The sequence below is a fragment of the Pristiophorus japonicus genome, chromosome 8 (genome assembly GCF_044704955.1).
Source record: "Pristiophorus japonicus isolate sPriJap1 chromosome 8, sPriJap1.hap1, whole genome shotgun sequence".
Lineage (NCBI taxonomy): Eukaryota > Metazoa > Chordata > Chondrichthyes > Pristiophoridae > Pristiophorus > Pristiophorus japonicus.
In genome coordinates, this window is record NC_091984.1 from 169,885,897 (window position 1) to 169,911,212 (window position 25,316).

The 25,316-nt window shown below is 45.7% G+C and overlaps 1 protein-coding gene across 1 annotated transcript in view; it reads right to left on the bottom strand.

Moving 5' to 3' along the window:
• The window catches only part of cabin1 (calcineurin binding protein 1), a 539,464-nt gene that overhangs the window by 430,801 nt on the left and 83,347 nt on the right, over positions 1-25,316 (bottom strand). The window contains 7 exon segments of the mRNA XM_070887525.1: positions 860-1,030; positions 9,371-9,632; positions 13,041-13,186; positions 15,358-15,564; positions 18,483-18,644; positions 19,772-19,884; positions 24,777-24,927. Of these exon segments, the coding sequence (XP_070743626.1) occupies positions 860-1,030; positions 9,371-9,632; positions 13,041-13,186; positions 15,358-15,564; positions 18,483-18,644; positions 19,772-19,884; positions 24,777-24,927 (1,212 nt within the window).

Sequence of the window (25,316 nt, forward strand, 5' to 3'; positions counted from 1 at the left end):
ATTGAAACTTATAAGATAATGAGGGGGCTCGACAAGGTGGATGCAGAAAGGATATTTCCACTCATAAGGGAAACTAAAACTAGGGGGCTTAGTCTCAGAATAAGGGGCCACCCATTTAAAACTGAGATGAGGAGAAATTTCTTCTCTCAGAGTTGTAAATCTATGGAATTCTCTGCCCCAGAGAGCTGTGGCGGCTGGGTCATTGAATATATTTAAGGCAGAGACAGACAGATTTTTGAGCGATAAAGGAGTAAAGGGTTATGGGGAGCGGGCAGGGTAGTCAAGCTGAGTCCATAATCAGATCAGACATGATCTTATTGAATGGCGGAGCAGGCTCAAGGAGCCAAATGGCCTACTCCTGCTCCTATCATTTATGTACTAATGTAGGTAGAGTCCTTTAATAGTTATCCTTTGATATGGTGGTGAATAAGTTTCTGCAGCAATGGCAACTGGAGGTGTAAAGAATAAGTAAGCATTACCTTAGAGCTTGCCATCTACCAGATAGAATGGTTCATCTGGATACTCAAGCAAATGCTTTGAAGCATTTTATAGTTTTGTCGGCAAATTCCAAGAAAAGTTAAGTCTGTCCTCAAGACACAAGATTGCCCAGATCCCATTGGTGTACAAGACCAGCCTCCTAAATGAATAGACCAGGGGAACAAAAGCATGCTCTTCCATTGTAGAAGATGCCTAATGAGAACAAAGCAACAGGGTCAATCACTAGCGACAGTCATGCAACTATTCATGACTTGACTGATTTTGCTTCAGTGTTCTTTAGGTATAGTAAGACAACATTCCTTGGATGTCAGGGATAATAATAGTACACACGAAATGACTGGAGTGCAAGATCCAAGCTGACCTGCTTGTAATGTTCCAAGTATTCCTTAGGTGGCAGTTTCTGCTTTTCTGCTATTTTGCCCAACATGTAGTGAATGAGCCACTCCTCCTCATCGCCATCTCCTTCACAATGAGTCGCTGACAGAAAACACTGCTTGGCTGTCTCGAGCATGCTGTCCCTTCGCTCTTCCATCTGTGACGCACAACAATGACAGTGAACGTCACAAATCTTGCATTTTAAATTATCTCAGTGACCACTGGTCCGAAATAGCAAAATCTCAACCTCAAGCAAGACACATTCATTCACCTCGAAGCTTCTCGTTACACATCACTGCCAGTAGGAACCTGAGCAGCACGTCTCCTGCCTGTCCCTCAGCCACAGAATGGTACATGACACGAGAAGCACCAGATACGAGAAGAACAAATATTGACAAAGACAGCTTCTTGCACTAGTTCTGAATTGTATTAATAGCCTATAGTCCTGTGATTAACTTGGTATTACTCCCCAAAGGTCTTGCATTCCGGGATTTCTACTCTGCAAAGTTCCATATCATACTATATCAATAAGAAGCACAAAATATTACAAAAATTTTTCTTTTGATTCTTAAAAAAAAAATTTTAAATCCACAATTTGAATAATTGCTCTTACTAATGACTGCATCATCCTGAGAAAAGCTTAGTGAAGGGTGTGAGTATTCAGTCAGTGTATTCAGAAAGCAGGTCGATGCTGTAACAATATTTTATTATGTATTTTTATTTTATATAGCATCTTATCACATTCTTCAGCGATGACACAGTGCTTCCCATGTAATGAGTTACTCTGGAAGGACAGTGACTGCTGTTGACCTATCCATTAGGCTCCTAATAGTAAGAGTAGGGTCAGGATCCCTTCTTCTGCTGGATCCACGTACAGAAATCAGAGTAACTCAGTATTAGCAGTCTTATTCAGAGTACTGTAATAGTAAAAGAAACCTCCCTCCTCCACCCAAAGAAAAGTGCCTGCAACATTCTCTTTAAACCATTCAGAACAAAGCAATCGACTATTATGATAATAAAGAATTGCTACCCATAAGATATTATAAATACTGGACAGTTGTTCAGGCACCAAAAATAATCCATCCAAAAACAACCCTTCAAAACAATGTTGCCTAAACCCGATATCTGGATTGTGGTCTCATAATTCACCGACAGCTATTCGGTATCCTATATTTAATACTTTCCAATAGCAACCGGAGCTGTAGTACATGGCTCATAACCCCCTCGCTAAAACTGAAGCAGGCAAAATTTGAATAAAAAGCAGACAGAAACAGAAAAATTTGCAAACACATCAGTCAGCATTTGCAGGGAGAACAGACAGGTTTATGTTTGGATGCGGATCCTTCTTCAGAACCGAAAATGAGGTGGACAGACATATTAATACGATCAGAAAAGGGATAGGGTTTCAAAAATATATATTTATTGCACATAAGTGGTATAATATAGCTCCCCTTAATGGACTACAGCTCCACCTAGTGGACAACTGATGTAATGCAACTACTGATGTAAATACAATAAAAGGGTCATGAGGAAAGGTCACATGATGACAGTTAAGAGCCATCTTGTAATGTGTGTTTGTTAGTGATGTTGTAAGAAAATATCACAAGTGGCAGGATGCAACAGATCATCTCAGTAAATGAAGCAGTGAAAATTTTAAAAACGGGTGTGTATATAGATAAAGAAGTGGAAGGCCTGGGGAAATGCAAGAAAATGGGAGAGATGAAAAAGACAGAACACTTGGGCATCGGGTATGAAATTAAAACAGGTTTGAAAATGAGGCTACAGATGAATATGATGTTGTGGCGATAATGGAGACCTAGCTCAAAAAGGGCAGGATTGGGTACTAAATATTCCTGGATATAAAGTGTTTAGGATATAAAGTGGCTGGTGTGCAACGGCCACCACACGGGCTTGACAGAGCTAGGTCTTGGTCCAGTGGCAAGGATTAACCAAGACGACTGGAGACCAGCTCTGCTGCACGGACCTAGTTCGCACACATATCGCAGTGTGGGCTGGCCCGTGCTGCCCCTGGGCCCTCGCTTCTTCTGTACCCCGAACTCTCGCCTCTCCTGGGCTGCGATCATGTCACTCTGCAAACTCTGACCACTCCTGCGCCCCGATCTCGCCGCTCCTGCTGTATCTGTCCACACTCCAATCACCGAACTGGATTATGGTGACAGCCAATCCAGTTGCCCTCTTCACTGCCGTCGCTCTTCTGCACCAGGCCCCGACCTGCGAGGAAGCATCTGTGGCAGGTCAGGGCCTTAATAGGTAAAATGTACTGTCTAACTGTCTAACAATGGAACGGGGTCATAAAGACCAGAAAGACCCATGTCCGACACCTAGAAATAAGAACATAAGAAATAGGAACAGGAGTAAGCCATACGGCCCCTCGAGCCTGCTCAGTCATTCAATAAGATCATGGACTCAGCTCCACTTCCCGCCCGCTCTCCATAACGCCTTATCGTTTTAAAAAACTGTCTATTTGTGTCTTAAATTTATTCAATATCCCTGCTTCCACAGCTCTGAGGCAGCGAATTCCACAGATTTACAACCCTCAGAGAAGGAATTTCTCTTCATCTCTGTTTTAAAGGGGCGGCACCTTATTCGAAGATCATGCCCTCTATATCTAGTCTCCCCTATCAGTCGAAACATCCTCTCTGCATCCACCTTGTCAAGGCCTCTCATAATCTTATACGTTTCGATAAGATCACCTCTCATTCTTCTGAACTCCAATGAGTAGAGGCCCAACCTACTCAACCTTTCCTCATAAGTCAACCCCCTCATCCCCGGAATCAACCTAGTGAACCTTCTCTGAACTGCCTCCAAAGCAAGTATATCCTTTCGTAAATATGGAAACCAAAACTGCACACGGTATTCCAGGTGTGGCCTCACCAATACCCTGTATAGCTGTAACAAGACTTCCCTGCCTTTACACTCCATCCCCTTTGCAATAAAGGCCAAGATTCCATTGGTCTTCCTGATCACTTGCTGTACCTGCATACTATCCTTTTGTGTTTCATGCACAAGCACCCCCAGGTCCCGCTGTGCTGCAGCACTTGGCAATCTTTCTCCATTTAAATAATAACTTGCTCTTTGATTTTTTCTGCCAAAGTGCATGACCTCACACTTTCCAACATTATACTCCATCTGCCAAATTTTTGCCCACTCAACTTAGCAGTCTGTGCAGTTAGCTCATCTCAGCCAGTGACCACAGAAATGTTATAAGCGGGTTAGGAAGGGGTAAAAATATCAGTCAGGAGTTTCACCTCTTGGTCACTATCCAGTTTTTCTGCTGAAAAATACACATGTGCTCATCAGATGAAGGCAGGTTCAGGATCAGTTTTGCTGTCCACCACATCACAAGACTAGCAACACACTCAGGATTTTTTGCTTTAGCACTCCTGACCCTCACAAGCAGTGCATACTGGGAAATCGAACCTCAGCCTATAATTTCACAGCCATTAATATTGACTGGGATAGTAATAGTGTAAAGGGCAGAGTCGGGGAAGAAGTTCTGAAGTGTGTTCAGGAGAACTTTCTTGCTCAGTACGTTTCCGACCCAACAAGAAAGGAGGCATTGCTGGATCTGTTTCTGGGGAATGAGGTGGGTCAAATGGAGCAAGTGTCAGTAGGGGAACAGTTAGGGAACAGTAATCATGGTATCATAAGGTTTAGCCTAGCAATGGAAAACGACAGGGAACAATCTACAGTAAAAATACTTAATTGGAGGATGGGTTGAGAATGGATCTGGCCCGGGTAAATTGGAATCAGATCGACAGGCAAAACTGTAATCAAACAATGGGCTGCCTTTAAAGAGGAGATGGTTCAGGTACAGTCGAGGTGCATTCCCACGAGGGGGAAAGGAAGGGCAATTAAAGCCAGAGCTCCCTGGATGATGAAAGAGATAGAGAATAAGATGAAGCAGAAAAAGGGGGCGAATGACAGATGTCAGGATGAGAATACAAGTGAGAACCAGGCTGAATATAGAAAGTTCAGAGGGGAAGTGAAAAAGGAAATACGAGGGACAAAGAGACTGTGAGAATAGATTGGCAGCTAACATAAAAGGGAATCCAAAAGTCTTCTAACGCATATAAATAGTAAACGGGTCATAAGAGGTGGTGAGGCCAATTAGGGACCAAAATGGAGACCTACGCATGAAGGCAGAGGTACTAAATTACTACTTTGCATCTGTCTTTACCAAGGAAGATGATGCTGCCAAAGTCATAGTGAAAGAGGAGGTAGCTGAGATACTGGATGGGATCAAAATTGATAAAGAGGGGGTACTAGAAAGGCTGACTGTACTTCAAGTCGATAAGTCATCAGGACCAGATGAGATACATCCTTGGATGCTGAGGGAAGTAAAGGTGGCAATTGCAGAGGTACTGACCATAATCTTCCAATCCTCCTTAGACATGGGGGTGGTGCCAGAGGATGAGAGAATTGCAAACGTTACACCCTTGTTCAGAAAAGGGTGTACGGATAAACCCAGGACAGTCAGTTTAACCTCAGTAGTGGGGAAGCTTTTAGAAACGATAATCCGGGAAAAAATTGACACTTGGACAAGTGCAGATTACATGGACTTCCAAAAGACGTCTGATAAAGTGCCACATAGATAAAGTTGAAGTCCATGGAATAAAAGATACAGTGGCAGCATGGATATGAAACTGGCTAATTGACAGGAAACAGAGTAGTGGTGAATAGTTGTTCATTGGACTGAGGAAGGTATACAGCGGGGTCCGCCAGGGGTTGGTACTAGGACTACTGCTTTTCTTATATATTAATGACTTAGACTTGGGTGTACAGGGCACAATTTCAAAATTTGTGGATGACACAAAACTTGGAAGTATAGTGAACAGTGAGGAGGATAGTGATTGACTTCAAGAGGCCATAGACAGGCTGGTGGAATGGACGGACACGTGGCAGATGAAATTTAATGCCGAAAAGTGTGAAGTGATACATTTTGTTATAAAGAATGAGGAGAGATAATATAAACTAAAGGGTACAATTCTAAAGGAGGTGCATGAACAGAGAGACCTGGGGGTATATGTGCACAAATCGCTGAAGGTGGCAGGGCAGGCTGAGAAAGCGGTTAACAAAGCATACGGAATCCTGGGCTTCATAAATAGAGGCATAGAGCACAAAAGCAAGGAAGTTATGATGAATCTTAAAAAACACTGGTTCGGCCTCAACTGTAGTAGTGTATCCAATTCTGGGCACCGCACTTTAGGAAGGATGTGAAGGCCTTAGAGAGGGTGCAGAAAAGATTTATAAGAGTGGTTCCAGGGATGAGGGACTTCAGTTACATGGATAGATTGGAGAAGCTGGGGTTGTTCTCCTTAGAGCAGAGAAGGCGGAGGAGATTTGATAGAGGGGTTCATATCATGAAGGGTCCAGACAGAGTAGATAGAAAGAAACTGTTCCCAGTGGCGGAAGGGTGAAGAACCAGAGAACACAGATTTAAGGTGATTAGAAGATCCAAAGGCGACATGAGGAAAAACGCTTTTAGGCAGCGAGTGGTTAGGATCTGGAATGCATTGCCTGAGAGGGTGGTAGAGGCAGATTCAAACATGGCTTTCAAAAGGGAGTTGGATAATTACCTGAAGGACAAAGTTTTGCAGGGCTACAGGGAAAGGGCAGGGGAGTGGGACTGGCTGAAGTGCTCTTGCAGAGAGCCGGCATGGGCCTCCTTCTGTGCTGTAACCATTCTATGAAGTTACTAAACTCAAGGTTCAGACCAAAGGGTTACATTAGACATTGTTCCGGAGGTTAGCATTGAATTCAGTTGGAACAGTGTAGGAGGCCAATGAGGGGGGCCAGAGTGCGAATGGTAGAAAGAGAGAGGAGAGAATTAAAGTGACAAGCTACAAGTAGCTTCAGATCAGACTTGCAGATAGAATGGAGGTGTTCAGCAAATTAGTCACTAATTTGCATTTGGTTTCCACAATGCAGAGGAAACTGCACTATGAGAGGCACATAAAGCATACTAGATTAAAGGAAGTATATGTAAATTGCAGTCTCACAAAGCAGGATTGTTTGGGGCTCTGAACTATGTTGGAGGAAGTAAGTGGGCAGGTACTGCACCTGCTACATTTAAAAAAGAACAAACTTGCATTTATAGAGCACCTGTCACAACTTTAGGATGTTCCAAAATGCTTCACAGCCAATGAAGCACCTTAAAACTGTTGGCAATGTAGGGAAACATGGCAGATAATTTGCCCAGAGCAAGACCCTACAGCAGCAAGAGATAAATGACTATGTATATATATTTTTTTTTAAATTGATGATGGTAGAGGGATAAATGTTAGACAGGACATCAGGAGAACTCCTATGCTATTTTTTGAAATAGCACCATGGGATCTTTCACAACCACCCAAGAAGGCAGGCAGGGTTTAGCATCTGATCTGAAAGACAGCACCTGCCCATTACATAGGATCTCTCCCTGAGCAGTGTGTTATATTGAGATATACAAGCCCCAGTTTTGTAAGAACAGGAAAGGTTGCGCCAGGAGTAACCGGTCCAAGCAAGCCCACAATGCAATGGGCTCAATGCACCCAACGGTGCTGGGTCAGCTCAGCTGACTAATTATCACGGACACCCAACACTTCTTATGCAATGTATTAGTTGCTACCCCAAGGGAGTTGGGGGGTACGCAAAATTCAGCCAGTAGCTCAAACGTAAAGCTGTGCACTTAAAAATGTTAATGGCTGCATATGGGGGCAAATATTGTTTCAGCCTTTAAAGCTTCAAACTTCATTTGAAATGTTTAGCAGCCTGGGCAGAGGCAGGGAAGTGTTGGACAAAAGTTAAACAACAGTAAACACAATACAGAGTGTGTGGACAAGTGGCTGAGCAGTGCAGCACCTGCTCCCCCAGTGATGCCTCCTTCCCACAGGGAGTGATGAATGGGCTGCCCTCTACACACAAGGCCAGTGTTGCTTGCTTGCTACATTCATGGGATGCTGACTGCTCCTGCATGCATCGCTGGTGGCAGCTTGGAAGATCCCGCGGCATAACAGTTTAATGAGTGCCCACACGAAGAAGCTGTCCGTGTGGTACAAGTTGTTCACAGAACGGCCTCAGAGTTGGCATAGTTATGCAACTGTACCCTTTGTAAAGCAGAGGTGCTGAAGATATACCTGGGAAGGACAGTCTTATGAAGTAATGGTCAGTCCTGGGACAATACATAACTTGCGAGGTGCAGTCGCACCTGTCTTTCTGTTGGACATGGGCATGCCAGGTCGAAAGGTTAGTCACGTTACTCACTTTAAATGACTGCACTCAGCACCAAGGACAGAGCGCCAATCAGAAACAAGTGAAATCTGGTGAGGGTCATTTATATAATTCTCGTGCCTCTATTGAAGCTTCCGCTTGCCAACAGCATAGCCACTCCAACAGCACACAGTTTATTTGCCTTGGGCATACCTGGCTTACAGGAGTTGTCAATTGTGCTGAGCCAAAAGGGGAAACTAGCATAAAAATCCCAAAAATAACAGTGGAATCATGTAAAGTCTGGCAAATACATGAAGACAGACATGGTTAAGGACACTGAAAACATGTATTGACATTGGCAACACAAAGCACACTGGATTGAGGAAGATCTACATTCCATCACTTACATTTATAAAACAGCTTAGAACATTTCACCTGCTCACATCCTCAATGTCCTATTCAACCCCAAACTGAGCTTCCAAGTCCAAAAGCTCTCAATCATAAAAAACGCCAACTTCCACCTCCTTAACGTTGATTGCCTCCTTCCTCCCCTCAGCCCATTTACCATGGAATCCTTCATCTGTGCATTTGCCACCTCCAGATGCGACCATTCCAATGCTCTTCAGGATAGCTCTCTATCCCCTGCCCTAAATGACCTACAAATAGCTCCAACATCTCAACTTTAAAACTCTTTTTTTTTTAAATCCCTCTGTGGCCTCCTCCCCATCTCTGTAACCTCCTGCAGTGCTACAACCCTCCAAAAATGCTGTGTTCCTCAGGGAAAGGACTGCTGGAAGTAGGAATAATGGAAGAGTGAACAGACCCTCCGGAAATGCTGCCTTGATGTCAAGGGCAGTCACTCTCCACTCACCTCTGGAATTCAGCTCTTTAATCTGTTTGGACCAAGGCTGCAATGAGATCTGGAGCCAAGTGGTCCTGGCAGAACCCAACTGGGCATCAGTGAGCAGGTTATTGGTGAGTAAGTGCCGCTTGATAGTACTGTCAATGACACCTTCCATCACTTTGTTGATGTTGAGAGTAGATTGATGGGGTGATAATTGGCCGGATTGGATTTGTCCTGCATTTTGTGGACAGGACATACCTGGGCAGTTTTCTACATTGTTGGGTAGATGTCAGTGTTGTAGCTGTTCTGGAGGCGCGGCTAGTTCTGGAGCACAAGGTTATGAGGCAATTTACATATAAAACTCCTATTCCCAAATTCCCCATTGAGCGGTTATACTTCTCTGACATTGTGACACTAGTACAAATAGTTTTAGATTCCTACCTGCTGTACGACTTCTGATGGCAACTCCTTTTTCCACTGTTTTAGCTGGCGGGAGGCAAATGAGTGCAGTGCATAGGACATGGAACCATATTCAATCCACAGTGAGAGATTGGAACTGTCTATCTCTAGTGCTCGCTTAAAACAGTTCAGAACAGCCACGGAGTGCTTCCAAATAGGCCCATCGCTCTTCAACTCATTTGAATTCAGCTTGTCCTGGATACGACTGGCCCGGGCCAGAGCCATGCCTGCCCATGAATCAAACCTACATAATAGAACAAGGTATAAAGTATCAGAAAGGGCATTCTAGAAAAATCAGCACACACTTATGGTGTCTTCCACTAGTGTTCCAAGTTCAAGTGTCAGCCGTGGCTCAGTGGGTAACACTCTCGCCTCAGTCAGAAGGCTGTGGGTTCAAGTCCCACTCCAGAGACTCTAGTACAAATATCTAGGCTGACACTCCCGTGCAGTACGGAGGGAGTGCTATACTATTGGAGGTGCCGTTAAACCGAGGCCCTGTCTGCCCTCTCAGGTGGACGTAAAAGATCCCATGGCTTGGCTGCTGTGTTTCCTATATTACAACAGTGACGATGTTTCAAAAAGTACTTCATTGGCTGTGAAGCACTTTGGGACATCCAGAAGTCATGTAAGGCGCTATATAAATGCAAGTATTTCTTTAAATTTAAGACTCAACAGCAATTCTGCCAATTCCACAAGTTATACTTTCATCGTTGCTATGAAACTGCTTTCTAAACCAACATCAAATGCACATCTCATCTGCACGAAATACTACCATCAGCACATTGTATCAAACAGCCAGTGTTTTTTAAAATGTGAACATTTTGGAGTAAATGTTTATGTTCAAAGTGAAGGATGTCAGTGCAGAAGAATTAACTATTTTCAATCTTTGTACCCAGCAACAGTTGCAAGCACTCTGGGTCAGCTACAACTATCAGTCCCACAGTAACGCCCCTCGATGTATCCAAACTCTAAGACTCGCTGCACCGGTGTGAATTGTTCCACTCCCCATAGCATAACTGAAGGGCTCAATCACCCAATTTAACATACACTGCCACAGCCATGCTATTTTGGGGCTCCCTGCATTCCTCAGTATGGAACAGAAGTTCTAGCAGTAGCTTTCCTCCAGAGATAAAGTAACTCCTGACAGATGGAACTTGCTGAAATGGTTTTCTTTGCTCTTTGAATGATAGGCATCCTCCACACAGACAGAGTTAGCCTCGCTTTATTGGTTCCGGGGAGCCAAGTGATTGGTCCTGCACAAAAAATGAGACGGTGTTCACCAAAAAAACAAGTAGACCTTGGAGCAACAATGAACTCCTTTCAACCAAAAAGATATCTAGGTTTGAATGCAGAATTTGATCTTGTCCTCCTCACCCCAGTTAGGACAGAAAGGGGTAGAATTTCATCTTAAACATCTGGTGTTAACAGAAACATGTATTTATATAGCGCCTTTAACATAGTAAAACATCCCAAGACGTTTCATTGGTGTATTAGAAGACAAAAATTTGACACCGAGCCACATAAGGAGAAATGAGTGCAGATGACCAAAAGCTTGGTCAAAGAGGTAGGTTTTAAGAAGCATCTTAAAGGAGGAAAGAGAGGTAGAGAGGTGGAGAGGTTTAGGGAGGGAGCTCCAGAGCTCAGGGCCTAGGCAACAGAAGGCACGGCCACCGATGATTGAGCAATTATAATCAGGGATGCTCAGAAGGGCAGAATTAGAGGAGTGCAGATATCTCGTGGGGTTGTGGGACTAGAGGAGATTACAGAGATAGGGAGGGGCGAGGCCATGGAGGGATTTGAAAACAAGGATGAGAATTTTGAAATCGAGGCGTTGCTTAACCGGGAGCCAATGTAGGTCGGCGAGCACAGGGGTGATGGGTAAGCGGGACTTGGTGCGAGTTAGGACACTGGCAGCGAATTTTGAAAGATCTCAAGTTTACGTAGGATAGAATTTGGGAAGCCAGCTAGGCGGGCGTTGAAATAGTCAAGTCTAGAGATAAAGGCATGGATCAGGGTTTCAGCAGCAGATGAGCGGAGGCAGGAGCGGAGACGGGCGATGTTACGGAGGTGGAAATACGTGGTCTTAGTTATGCCGCAGATGTGTGATCGGTAGCTCATTTCAGCGGTGCCTTGGATGAGCACAGAAAGGAAAATCTGCCGAGGGAGGATCACATGCCAATAACAGAACCCACCCGAGTTTAAACATGGGAACGGACGATTGTCCTGAGAAACAAAATGATCCATCATCTAATGCCCAATCTTTTCATTAAAATCAGTACATATATCAATCTGCAGGGAGGAACAGAGTTAACATTTCCGGTCTGTGATCTTTGGTCAGAACGGGAAAAGTTTGAGATGTAACAGATTGTTACGGAAGTGCGGGGACAGTGAAAGGGGGAGGGGAGGAAAGAACAAAAGGGAAGGTCTGTGATAAGGTGGAAGGCAGGAGAGATTGGAGAGACAAAGGGATGATGGGCAAAAATGAGATGGTAATAGCACAAGTTAGGAAACAAAAGATGAATTTAGATGGGGTGTGAATGGCGGAATAATTACCAGCTGCCACGGGAAAGAGAAAAAATAAAAAATAAAAAATAAAAAAGGAGGGGTGGAGGAGCGGGGGGGGGGGGGAAAGAGGACAAGGGGGGTTTGTCAAAAAAGGGAGGAAAGGGAACAAAAGATGGGCAGAGGTTATAGTCTGAAATTGTTGAGTCCGGAAGGCTGTAAAGTGCCTAAGTGACAGATGAGGTGCTGTTCCTCGAGCTTGTGTTGAGCTTCATTGGAACAGTGCAGGAGGCCGAGGACGAAGAGTTCGGAGTGGGAGTGGAGTGGGGAATTAAAGTGACACGTGACCGGAAACTCGGGGTTACACTTACGGACTGAATGAAGGCGTTCCGCAAAGTGGTCACCCAATCTGCTTTTGGTCTCCCCAATGTAGAGGAGAGCAGTGAAAACAGTGCACTAAAATTGAAAATAGTACAGGTTGAGTGTCTGAAATCCGAAAACCTCGGGACCAAGGTAGATGGGGTTGGGCAGCCAAGGTAAGGGGGCGAGGTCAGCCCACTGAGGTAAGGGGGAGAGGGGGTTGAAGGGGGGAGGAGCCAGGGCGAGCGAGGTCAGGCCGCCAAGGGCCGGAGCGAGGTCGGGCCGCCGAGGCGGGGGGAGTCCGGATTTCGGAACATTTTCCGGTTTCCGGACGACCCCGCCACAGTCCGGATTCCAGAACATTCTGAATTTTGGAACTCTGAATTTCAGAAGCTTAACCTGTACAAGTAAATCGCTGTTGCACCTGGAAGGAGTGTTTGGGGCCCTGGACAGTGGGAAGGGAGGAGGTAAAACGACAGGTGTCGCATCTCCTGCACTTGCACAGGAAGGTGCTGTGGGGAGGGGGTGTTGGGAGTGATTGCGGAATGGACCAGGGTGTCGCAGAGGGAGCGGTCCCTTCGGAATGCTAAGAGGGAGGGGAAGATGTGATTGGTGGTGGGATCACGCTGGAGGTGGCCTACTCCTATTTCTTATGTTCTTATGTATGTGCACGATACTCAATCATAATTAGCACACATTAGTCATCTGTAAAATACCGAGCATCCCACAATGTCGCCGCAATTGATTTTCCTGGTTTCAGGTCAACACCAATGTAACTAGCAAGTCGTACCTGGCTGGACAGACACAGATGTCATGCATGTAGAATTTGATAGCTTTGGCCTGTTCTTTATTCTTGAAATGATAATCAGCCAGGAGGTAATACAACTCATTAACGAGGGGAAGCCCGGAATCTGCTCCTTCGGGGAGTGCTGGCACCTAAAAGTCATACAAAAACAAACAGTGTAAGGTCAGACTCAAAGCTGCAACGTTAGTCACAAAGATAGTTTACAGATAGAAAGCCAAATCTAAATCTGCCCAAATAAAACTAGAACTGTAAACCTCCAAGAGATGCGTTATAAATATGAACTGCTCCTCATTCAGTATGCAACGCAGTTGTCACTGGGTCCCCTTTTCCCTTTCCCCTCCTCGCCCAAAAACGATAGAGTTTGAGATTTGACTTGGATAATGATAGTTACATTTCTGACAACAGCTGTCGTCAATATATCCTACATTACAGGGATTTAAAATGCCCAATTAAAACTTATTGAGGATTCTCCCAAAAGAAAAATGAGGACATCCCTAAGCTCCATATACAGTTACAATTGTTGTACAGTGTTAAACAGAACCAAAGAAACCTGGCCAAAATTTTAAGCAGTGTATAAAGTCGTGCCAGAGAATGGGAGGCCTGGCGATATAAACTTTTCTCAAGAAGGGAGAAGGGAATAAATTATATAACTAAATTAAGGCACAAGAGGCTGGATTTTCAGTCTTCTGCTGGCCCTTTTAGCGCCCCTGAGGGACGGCAGTAAGCAGTTGCGGCGGGCGACCAGCTTTCAGTGCCCCGCAGGGATATTTGGTGCTGGTATCGACGGGGTGCGGAGCAGTACCGCCCGGGAGGCGCGAGCCGGTGTACAACGGCTCTGGTTGCAATACCGGCTCGATTTTTGGTTGCACCCTGGTGGGAACACCTGTGGAAGCGGGCGGTCAGAGCTGTAGCGGTCGCAGTGAGGTACACAATGCCGACCTTGGGTAATGTGATTTTTTTTTTTTTAAATTTGCGATTTATGCTTATGGCCGTGAGCTATGTATTGGGAATGTTTTTGGTGGGTTTGTTTCAGGATTTCCCACCCTCCCAGGCCTCTGTTATGGTGCACCAAGGCCGGCTGTTTAGCTCGGGATTTTCCCTTCCTCAGCCGGCCTAGTGCCCTAAAAGGTGTGCAACGCTTCCCTTACCACTCTGCTCCAAACTCCGGGCCCAGCTGATGAATTTTGTGGCAGCAAACGCAAACCATTTGCCGGCACAAAATTTACCGTTCCTCTTGGGACACCGCCCCAACTGAGGCGTGAGCGAATTTCTCCCCCAAGGTATTGAAGGCAATATGGCAGCATGGATAGGAAGCTGGGTAAAGGAGAGAAAACAAAGAGCAGAGAGTAATGGATGCGTTTCAGGCTGCAGTAATGTAAACACTGGTGCCTTGTATATATCCGAACCAGAGTATTGGGGCACAATATCAAGACTTACAGATGACACAAAATAGGGTAAACTGTGAAGTCAGCGACTTCAGAAGGACAGGGAGGCAGTTGGATTGGGCAGGTCGATATCGGATGAAATTTAAAGCAGAGAAATGTGAGATTTACATTTTGAAAGGAAAAATGAGTGGAAACATACACTACATGGTAAAACTTTAGGTAGATGAGCAGAAATACTTGGGCATTCAGCTAAACCAATCTTTAAAAGTGGGAAGACCAGTTGATTAAACAAAAACATGTGGAATTCTAAATTTTAGAAGCAGGGGCTCAGTGCTATCCCCATGCCCTGTTTACACACATGCTATCTGACTGTGGAAAGCGTCACACCAAACCCAACCCTATCTTCAGTCTATGATTTTGTACATAGTCATATATAATGTCCATTGTGGATCACTGTAGCAATCAAGAGCAGTCGCCTCCCTGACTCGTCCCTTCTACATAAGAACATAATAGGAGCAGGAGTAGGCCATTCGGCCCCTCGAGCCTGCTCTGCAATTCAATAAGATCATGGCTGATCTTCTACCTCAACTCCACTGTCCCATAATCCCTTGATTCCCTTAATATTCAAAAATGTATTTATCCTGGTCTTGAATATACTCAAAGACTGAGCCTCCATAGCCTAAACACACAAGATGACTATAGCACCCTTACAGCCCCACTCTGCCCAAGATCAGCTAACTAACTACAGATCAGAGGTCAAAACCTTAATACTGTTGGCCGGTTTAGCTCAGTAATGCATCACACTGTGCTAATTCAGGTATCAGAAGAGGCAATTTCCCCGTTTTAATGAGAAACTGTTTACTTGAAATTCAAAAGTTTAACCTTTGGCAGTTCCACTACAGTGGCATTGACATTACCGTGTCAACAGAGCCTTCAATATAGGCTGTTACACTCTCTATTGTAAGAGGCGGGTTATCCTCATCACGATCTATCGCAGCAATCTTCTTCAAGAGATTTGCCAGATCTGCAGACACAGTGCTGGTCTTGTAACTGTCGAATTCTGGGTAATTCTTGGGCTTGAAGTAATCAAACATAAATTCTGCATCATTCCAACCCAGTTCCACCTATAGTTTAAACAGAGAAAAAAAGGAGATAATTAACATTAAGCTACTAGATTTGGTTCAAGGAACAGCCACGAGACGACTCTGGGGCGAAATTGAGCCCCGTCCCAAATGGGGCGCATTTACCGACCTTTGAAGTTTTTCTCTGCCTCAATCCATGGGACGGAGAGTTCGGCGAAATTCAGCACTTGGAAACGTTTTTCCAAGCGGGGTGGTGTTCGGGCGGGTGCAGGGCCCCGCCCAGTCAACAGCGCGGCGCGGCACTAACGCATCACAACGTCCTTCCCCTTCAGTTAAAGGGGAGGGTTTCGGCCTGTTGGCGGCCCGGCTGAACCCGTGGGCATCATTGCCGGCCCGAGCTGGCAGTCGGCTGACAAAGAAAATAACACGGCGTCCGCGGCAGTGCATCCTCCCCATTAAGGGCGGACACGCCGACCAGACGCACACAGATTCCCGCAGGGGAAAGCTATCAGTGGCACCGACCGGTGGCGGCGTCGCCCCCATGGGGCAATTTCCCACGTGAGGCGGAAAGGGGGTCGCCGCCAGTCGGTGAGGGGTCCGCGCATGCCCAACAGGGCGGGAGCACAGTCAGAGTGGTAGTGATTACTGCTGGAAAACCCAGGTGGGGCAATTTTTAAAAACGTCTTTTACTCCACACCGACTAGGCGGAGAGTCATTACCGACCCGTGGACGCATCTTCCGAGGCGGTCATGGCTCTTTATAAAAAAAAAGGGCCAATTTCAGCACCTGCATCTCTGCGTGGAGAGCAGACTAGCCATTGCCTGGTCACTCCTCACTGCACCCAAGGCTCATGATTCACAGTATGGAGGACTGGAGCTACATTTACACCAGGGGCGAAGCTTTTTACCTTCATAGACCACATAGATGTGTACCACAGAGCCTTGGGGCTGGGGGGGGGGGGGGGGGGAGGGGGGGGTGGCGGTCACATATGCAAGTTAAATCAGTGTTTCCATTCATTTTCAGATTTCTCAAGCTGCTCATATCAACAGACTGCCATATTCTGATTTAGCTTTTATCCACCAATGAGACAATGGGTTCGAAATTCAGGGCCGGCAGAAAGGTGGCGGACCGACCTTTTTTTTTTTGAGTTGTTCCCGCCGGGAGCGTTTAGGTGGCCTCTCAATCGGTTTTCGGCCCTTAGTAATCTTTTTAACGTTGGACCGGAAGTCGATCATAGTGGGGGTGGAAATGCGGCGGTAAGTCCTGGTGAGGGGCGGAAGTTGGGACGGGATCAAGACTCCACCGCTGTCACTCAAAAGCGGAGCAGTGGTGATGTCACAGCACGTGTGCATCAGCACGCTCTTTCCCCTCCGTTAAAGGGGAGAGACTCGGGCATTTTTTTATCTTCAGCCACTGGCCGCCCGGCCGATCCTGGGGGCAATATTTTGCCGGCTGATCGGATAGTCGGCCAGCAAAAATAACAACATGGCAGCCGCGGCAGGGGTCCTCCCCTTGAAGGGCCGCCCATGCTGCCGGGCCGCACACACTGAGGATAAAGTGCACCGACAGAGGAAGCTGTCGGGGGCACCGCGCTGCAGAGCAACGATTTTTTTCTCTAGATGAGTCGGAATCTTCTGCAGGTGAGAGTGGCGGTGCGCATTTTGATAACGCGCTTGCAGCCGTCATCATCAGCGGGGCGGAAGTGGGGACAGGCCGAAAAATCCCCGACCTAAATTTGGGTCGGGGCGGCACCAATGGACTGCAACGCACTGGCCACTTGAGTCCGCCACATGGCCGTCCCAAAACGGCAGAAACGGGCCTTATCTGGACCCTGAACTTCAGCCCCAATGACGTTTAAAAAAGCCCTTTCCAAACCTCCAGATGCATGAAATACAAAGTGGATAAGTTAGTGAGAAATGCAAGCGCAAATGGAACGGAGTTGCCTGCGTTTCAAAGGCTGCATAGAGTCCAGGAGCCGCAGTTTGAACACTCCTTGTTTATACTGTTAAATCCCTAGCTGTTCAGCCATAAACTCATCACTGTCCGTATGTGAAGCAAAATAAAAATATAACAGATATCCTCTCTTCAGCTCATTATAATGTGCAACGGTCAGAGTGACCACAGCCATTGTGCACACCACGTGCTCGACAGAGATTCCGCACTTGAATCAGGCAGCGGCTGGGGGGAGGCCCGAATGCCGCCGGAGGGTGGATAGATGCATCAACGTCAGTGTCCTCGATCAGGCTAACAGCCCCAGCATTGAAGTACTGACCACTACTCGACCAGCTCCATTGGGCGGACCACATTGTCCGCATAAGAACAGAGGAAATAGGAGGAGTAGGTCATTTGGCCCCTCGTGCTTGCTCCGCCATTCAATAAGATAATGGCTGATCTGATCATGGACTCAGCTCCACTTCCCTGCCCGCTCCCCATATGCCCGACACGAGACTCCCAATGCAAGCGATCTACTCAGAACTCCTACACGGCAAGCGATCCCCAGGTTGGCAGAGGAAACGTTTCAAGGATACCCTCAAAGCCTCCTTGATAAAGTGCAACATTCCCACCGATACCTGGAAGTCCCTGGCCCAAGACTGCCCGAAGTGGAAAAAGTGCATCTGGGAGGGCGTTGAGCACCTTGAGTCTCATCGCTGAGAGCATGCAGAAATCAAGCGCAGGCAGCGGAAGGAACGTGCAGCAAACCAGTTCCACCCACCCCTTCCCTCAACGACTATATGTCCCACCTGTGACAGAGACTGTAATTCCCGTTTTGGACTGTTCAGTCACCTGAGAACTCACTTTGAGAGTGGAAGCAAGTCTTCCTCGATGACGAGGGACTGCCTATGATGAGAATGTACAAAGTGCTCAACTCACACACACTTACCTTTCTGGCACCGTTTTCTACATCATAAAGTTTCCCATTTTAACTAGCTTGTAACATGGAGTGCGTGCCTAATACACACCTGCTGAGCAGAGTGCTCCTCCAGATATCTGGCTTTACTCTTCTTACTGGGATAGGCATATAGACAGTAAAAGCACTGCTCCAGGGCAGTCTCAAGCTCCTCTTTGAAGGGGTGGGCATCTTCAGCTCTTGAGGCAGACAGTTCCTTCTGAAGAACTCGAACCTATCGAAAAAGGCATGTGTTTCATTTCATAAACAAAGTATTGCACAAAACCACAACATCAAGTTACATAGAGTGTGTAGCACAGAAACAGGCCATTCGGCCCAACTAGTCCCTGCTGGTGTTTATGTTCCATATGAGCTCCTTCCACTAACCCAATCAGCATATCCTTCTATCCCTTTCTCCCTGTGCTTATCTAGCTTACCCTAAAATGAACCTATGCTAGTCGCCTCAACCACTCTGTGCGTAGCATGTTCCACATTCCAACCACTCTCTGGATAAATAAGTTTCTTCTGAATTCCCTATTGGATATATTATTGACCATCTTATATTTATGGTTCCTAGTTCTGGTCTCCCACAAGTGTGAACATTTTCTCAACGTCTACCCTATCCAACCCTTTCATTATTTTAAGTCATCTATCAAGTCGCCCCTCAGCCTTCTCTTTTCTAGAGTAGAGCTCCAGCCGGTTCAGCCTTTGTGGATAAGTATATCCTTTCAGTTCTGGTTCTACATACGATATGGGTCTAGTCCACCCACAGAGCATGACAATCAAGGAAGCAATTTCCCTCGTTTTAATGCCCCAAGACCACTCTGGGGTGGATCAGTACACACAGAAACTGGAATCTACTCCGAACCCTACAAATATCCCCGGCTGCTTTATATGGAAAAAGATTTGTTAAATTTGTACTCAAGATGGACAGGTGTCAGTGCTACAGCATCAGTAAGCAGTCCCAGGTCTGGCAGCACAGTGAGCTACAAAGTAAAGCTTCCTCCAGTCTATCCCTACACCATGTCGTCACCTCAACTTAGAAGACTGCTCCCTATTGCACCAGTGAGACTTTTCCATTCCGCACAACAGCAGTGACGATCTGCACATTAAAGGTACTTTCCCAGCTAAAAGATTGAGCTCTCTGCTCAGATTGTTGAATTTCTCAATTATGAGCTGAATAAGCTCTCGAATCGTATCACAATGTCCACAGAACATATTCCAATATGGGACGGGGAAAAGAAAGGGGCAAGTTGGTACACGAGTGGAAAATTGGGGCAGGTTTGATGAACCAGTTGTTTCTCCTTCTCTGCCCCTTGATTTTGTAGGTTAGTATGCGAAATTCTAAACCAGCTGACTTACATAGAACTTAAGCAATGCTCCATCAGAATTACAGCACCAGGATCTCCGTCCCAGGTACTCGTGCGCTGTGTTCAGCAACATCAGAGAGGAAGGCAGCATTGGAGTTTCAGGATCTACAAAATACAGAGGCATTGATGGGAACAGATCTCACTGGAAAAATGCATCCCTTATTGTGGTAACAATGAGCATTCCAGCACGAAATGCACTAGGGCAGTACTGGCCAATCACCTTAACCAATCAGGGTGATACAACTAACCTCAACATCCCCGAGCCCAGGAGAGGAAATCAGCCAAGTTTCCCAATCCCAAGCCAGTAACTCCTGCTGGAAAGCACGAGTATCTAGGCAGGATTGGGCTAAGTTGCAATGCCTCCCACAAGCAAACAACCTGCCCACACCTACTCACGATGAAGAATGGACATTTGGATGAGACACCGGAGGGCACCCATTTTCTTTTTGATCAGTCACACGATGTTGCCCACCCTAATTACCCTAGAGAAGGTGGTGGTGAGCCGGCCTTCTTGAAACAACCGAGTGTCTTGCTGGGCCATTTCAGAAGACAGAGTCAACCACATTGCTGTGGGTCTGGAGTCACATGTAGGCCAGATCGGGTAAGGACGGCAGGTTTCCTTCCCAAAAAGGACATTAGTGAACCTGATGGGTTTTTACGATAATCTGGTAGTTACATTATTGATACTAGCTTTCTCTTCCAGATTTATTTAATTAATTGAATTTAACAATAACCCAGAAGATGTCAACACCTTCATGAGAGGAAGGGCAGAATAATTCCTCAAAAAAGAAACAAACTTTCAATTCAGTCACCCAATAGTCAGGAATTATGCATTCTATCTCCAGAATCCACGAGTGACAGACGTAATGAGGTGGCCATGCAATAACACCCCAACCACCCCAAACCCGCCAAGATGTCTTCCAACATGTTCACAACCTCAGTTTCCTTCAACCCTGAGCTGAGTTACCAACCCTGCATCCTCTCAGTCACAAAGACTTACCTCTGCTCGAACCTCAACCTATCTGCCGCTGAAGCCTTTATCCGTGCCCTTGTCCCCTCCAGACTAAATTACTACAATGCTCTGCAGGCTGGCCTCCTATTCTCCTCCCTTCAAAAAGCTCCAGTTTATCCAAAATTCTGCTGCTTAAAGCCAAACTTGCACCGTCCCACTTGCCCATGAATCTAGGTATAGAAAATGATACCATTGCATGGTTCCACGTGTACAGGGAACTGACGTTAGCCATGTCTAATTCCCAGTTACAGATTAAAACCATCAGGGGCTACATTTGGCATCTGCACCTATGGTTTGGGGGACATGTGGGGGTGGGGAGGAAATCAGTCAGGGTTCACCTGGAAAGTATGTATGCGTGGTTGTTGGGTACAGTCAAGATCGAACTTTACACTGGTGCCACCCCATGGCTAAATACTAACTGTCAGGATTACATGCAGACTACAACCAGTTGTGTGCAGTCACAGTGCATGATTGGCACCTGTCAAACCGGACCTCAGTAAGCATTCAACACGTGCAGGACAGGGATGGGGAAAGCTGTTGAGAGAAAAAAAACTAGCAGCAAGTCAAAGAAGATATCATCACCTCCCTGAAACACTGGTCACACCACAGAGTTAAGTGACCCAGCTACAGTACTTGGAAACCAGACTAGTCTTGCGAGAATACATGGAGACAGCCAGATCACAGGTGGTGAGTAAATAACTACCAGAGTATAGGTGAAGGAGGTACAGGGGGTTTCTCAGACACAAGAAAGCAAATTCCCTCTTATAGTCAATCAGACAGCAAGGAGTCAGAGTCAACGCATAGTGGTGTATCGATGGGTGGGGGAGAAATAGAGTAACAACAGTTGATATCACAGTGTGGCATTGTCATCCAGTTAAGGCTTTGTGTCTTAATACAAGGAGTATCCGTAATAAGGTGGATGAATTAACTGTGTAAATAGATGTTAACAGATATGATGTGATTGGGATTACAGAGACGTGGCTCCAGGATGATCAGGGCTGGGAACTCAACATCCATGGGTATTCAACATTCAGGAAGGATAGAATAAAAGGAAAAGGAGGTGGGGTAGCATTGCTGGTTAAAGAGGAGATTAATGCAATTGTTAGGAAGGACATTAGCTTGGATGATGTGGAATCTATATGGGTAGAGCTACAAAACACCAAAGGGCAAAAAACATTAGTGGGAGTTGTGTACAGACCTCCAAACAGTAGTAGTGATGTTGAGGAGGGCATCAAACAGGAAATTAGGGGTGCATGCAATAAAGGTGCAGCAGTTATCATGGGTGACTTTAATATGCATATAGATTGGGCTAACCAAACTGGAAGCAATACGGTGGAGGAGGATTTCCTGGAGTGCATAAGGGATGGTTTTCTAGACCAATATGTCGAGGAACCAACTAAGGGGGAGGCCATCTTAGACTGGGTGTTGTGTAATGAGAGAGGATTAATTAGCAATCTCGTTGTGCGAGGCCCCTTGGGGAAGAGTGACCATAATATGGTGGAATTCTACATTAGGATGGAGAATGAAACAGTTCATTCAGAGACCATGGTCCAGAACTTAAAGAAGGGTAACTTTGAAGGTACGAGGCGTGAATTGGCTAGGATAGATTGGCGAATGATACTTAAGGGGTTGACTGTGGATGGGCAATGGCAGACATTTAGAGACCGCATGGATGAACTACAACAATTGTACATCCCTGTCTGGCGTAAAAATAAAAAAAGGGAAAGTGGCTCAACCGTGGCTATCAAGGAAAATCAGGGATAGTATTAAAGCCAAGGAAGTAGCATATAAATTGGCCAGAAATAGCAGTGAACCCGGGGACTGGGAGAAATTTAGAACTGAGCAGAGGAGGACAAAGGGTTTGATTAGGGCAGGGAAAATAGAGTACGAGAGGAAGCTTGCAGGGAACATTAAGACGGACTGCAAAAGTTTCTATAGATATGTAAAGAGAAAAAGGTTAGTAAAGACAAACGTAGGTCCTCTGCAGTCAGAATCAGGGGAAGTCATAACGGGGAACAAAGAAATGGCAGACCAATTGAACAAGTACTTTGGTTCGGTATTCACTAAGGAGGACATAAACAACCTTCCGGATATAAAAGGGGCCAGAGGGTCGAGTAAGAAGGAGGAACTGAGGGAAATCCTTATTAGTCAGGAAATTGTGTTGGGGAAATTGATGGGATTGAAGGCCGATAAATCCCCAGGGCCTGATGGACTGCATCCCAGAGTACTTAAGGAGTTGGCCTTGGAAATAGCGGATGCATTGACAGTCATTTTCCAACATACCATTGACTCTGGATCAGTTCCTATGGAGTGGAGGGTAGCCAATGTAACCCCACTTTTTAAAAAAGGAGGGAGAGAGAAAACAGGGAATTAGAGACCGGTCAGCCTGACATCAGTAGTGGGTAAAATGATGAAATCAATTATTAAGGATGTCATAGCAGCGCATTTGGAAAGAGGTGACATGATAGGTCCAGGTCAGCATGGATTTGTGAAAGGGAAATCATGCTTGACAAATCTACTGGAATTTTTTGAGGATGTTTCCAGTAGAGTGGACAAGGGAGAACCAGTTGATGTGCTGTATTTGGACTTTCAGAAGGCTTTCGATAAGGTCCCACACAAGAGATTAATGTGCAAAGTTAAAGCACATGGGATTGGGGGTAGTGTGCTGACGTGGATTGAGAACTGGTTGGCAGACAGGAAGCAAAGAATAGGAGTAAATGGGTACTTTTCAGAATGGCAGGCAGTGACTAGTGGGGTACCGCAAGGTTCTGTGCTGGGGCCCCAGCTGTTTACATTGTACATTAATGATTTAGATGAGGGGATTAAATGTAGTATCTCCAAAGTTGCGGATGACACTAAGTTGGGTGGCAGTGTGAGCTGCGAGGAGGATGCTATGAGGCTGCAGAGCGACTTGGATAGGTTAGGTGAGTGGGCAAATGCATGGCAGATGAAGTATAATGTGGATAAATGAGAGGTTATCCACTTTGGTGGTAAAAACAGAGAGACAGACTATTATCTGAATGGTGACAGATTAGGAAAAGGAAGGTGCAACGAGACCTGGTTGTCATGGTACATCAGTCATTGAAGGTTGGCATGCAGGTACAGCAGGCGGTTAAGAAAGCAAATGGCATGTTGGCCTTCATAGCGAGGGGATTTGAGTACAGAGGCAGGGAGTTGTTACTACAGTTGTACAGGGCCTTGGTGAGGCCATACCTGGAGTATTGTGTACAGTTTTGATCTCCTAACTTGAGGAAGGACATTCTTGCTATTGAGGGAGTGCAGCGAAGGTTCACCAGACTGATTCCCGGCATGGCGGACTGACATATCAAGAAAGACTAGATCAACTGGGCTTGTATTCACTGGAGTTCAGAAGAATGAGAGGGGATCTCATAGAAACGTTTAAAATTCTGACGGGTTTAGACAGGTTAGATGCATGAAGAATGTTCCCAATATTGGGGAATTCCAGAGCCAGGGGTCACAGTCTAAGGACAAGGGGACATTTAGGACCAAGATGAGGAGAAACTTCTTCACCCAGAGAGTGGTGAACCTGTGGAATTCTCTACCACAGAAAGTTGTTGAGGCCAATTCACTAAATATATTCAAAAAGGAGTTAGATGTAGTTCTTACTACTAAGGGGATCAAGGGGTATGGCGAGAAAGCAGGAATGGGGTACTGAAGTTGCATGTTCAGCCCTGAACTCATTGAATGGCAGTGCAGGCTCGAAGGGCCGAATGGCCTACTCCTGCACCTATTTTCTATGTTTCTATGTTTCTAAGCAGTGCATTTAATACTCATACACATTTTCCCCAAACCTATGGGATCCTAATCACTTACATTGCAATACAGCTCATATTTAAAAATATTTCACCATTCACCTTGGGGGGGAAATTGAAGAATAAGCAGAGTAAAATTATTAGTACGCCTACATTTTGCAGGACATTACATTGGACTTGAGGATGAAGGAAGCACAGAGAATAATACTGACCCGAGTCTTCACTTTTATAATGCTGGCGGCGAAGTGTGTCAAACTCTTCCTCCTCATGTTTTATGATCCTGTAGAGGGTGATCCAGGGCAGCACTGATGACACGTTCGGTTCTTTGGCATCTTCCGATATCCCCATGCTGCAGTCAATGATCTACAACAACAGCAAACAGATACACAGGGGCTCTTTGGTTAATATTTACCATTTGATTTGACAGTCCAGTCTATCGATATAAAATACACTGCACAGTACTGTCATGCCTTGGAGTTTAAACTCACTGCTGCACTGAATGAGAAGCCATGGGCACCATCCGACTCATGAACTATGACCTCATGCAACAGTAACAGCTTCAATTTATATCGCGCCTTTAACATTGTACAACATCCGAAGGCACTACACGGAAGGGTAATGAGATAAAATTTGACTTCAAGCCAAAGGAGGAGATTAGGAAAGGTGACTAAAAGCTTGGTCAAAGAGGCAGGTTTTAAGGAGTGTTTTAAAGGAGAGAGGTGGAGAGGTTTAAGGAGGGAATTCCCGAGCCA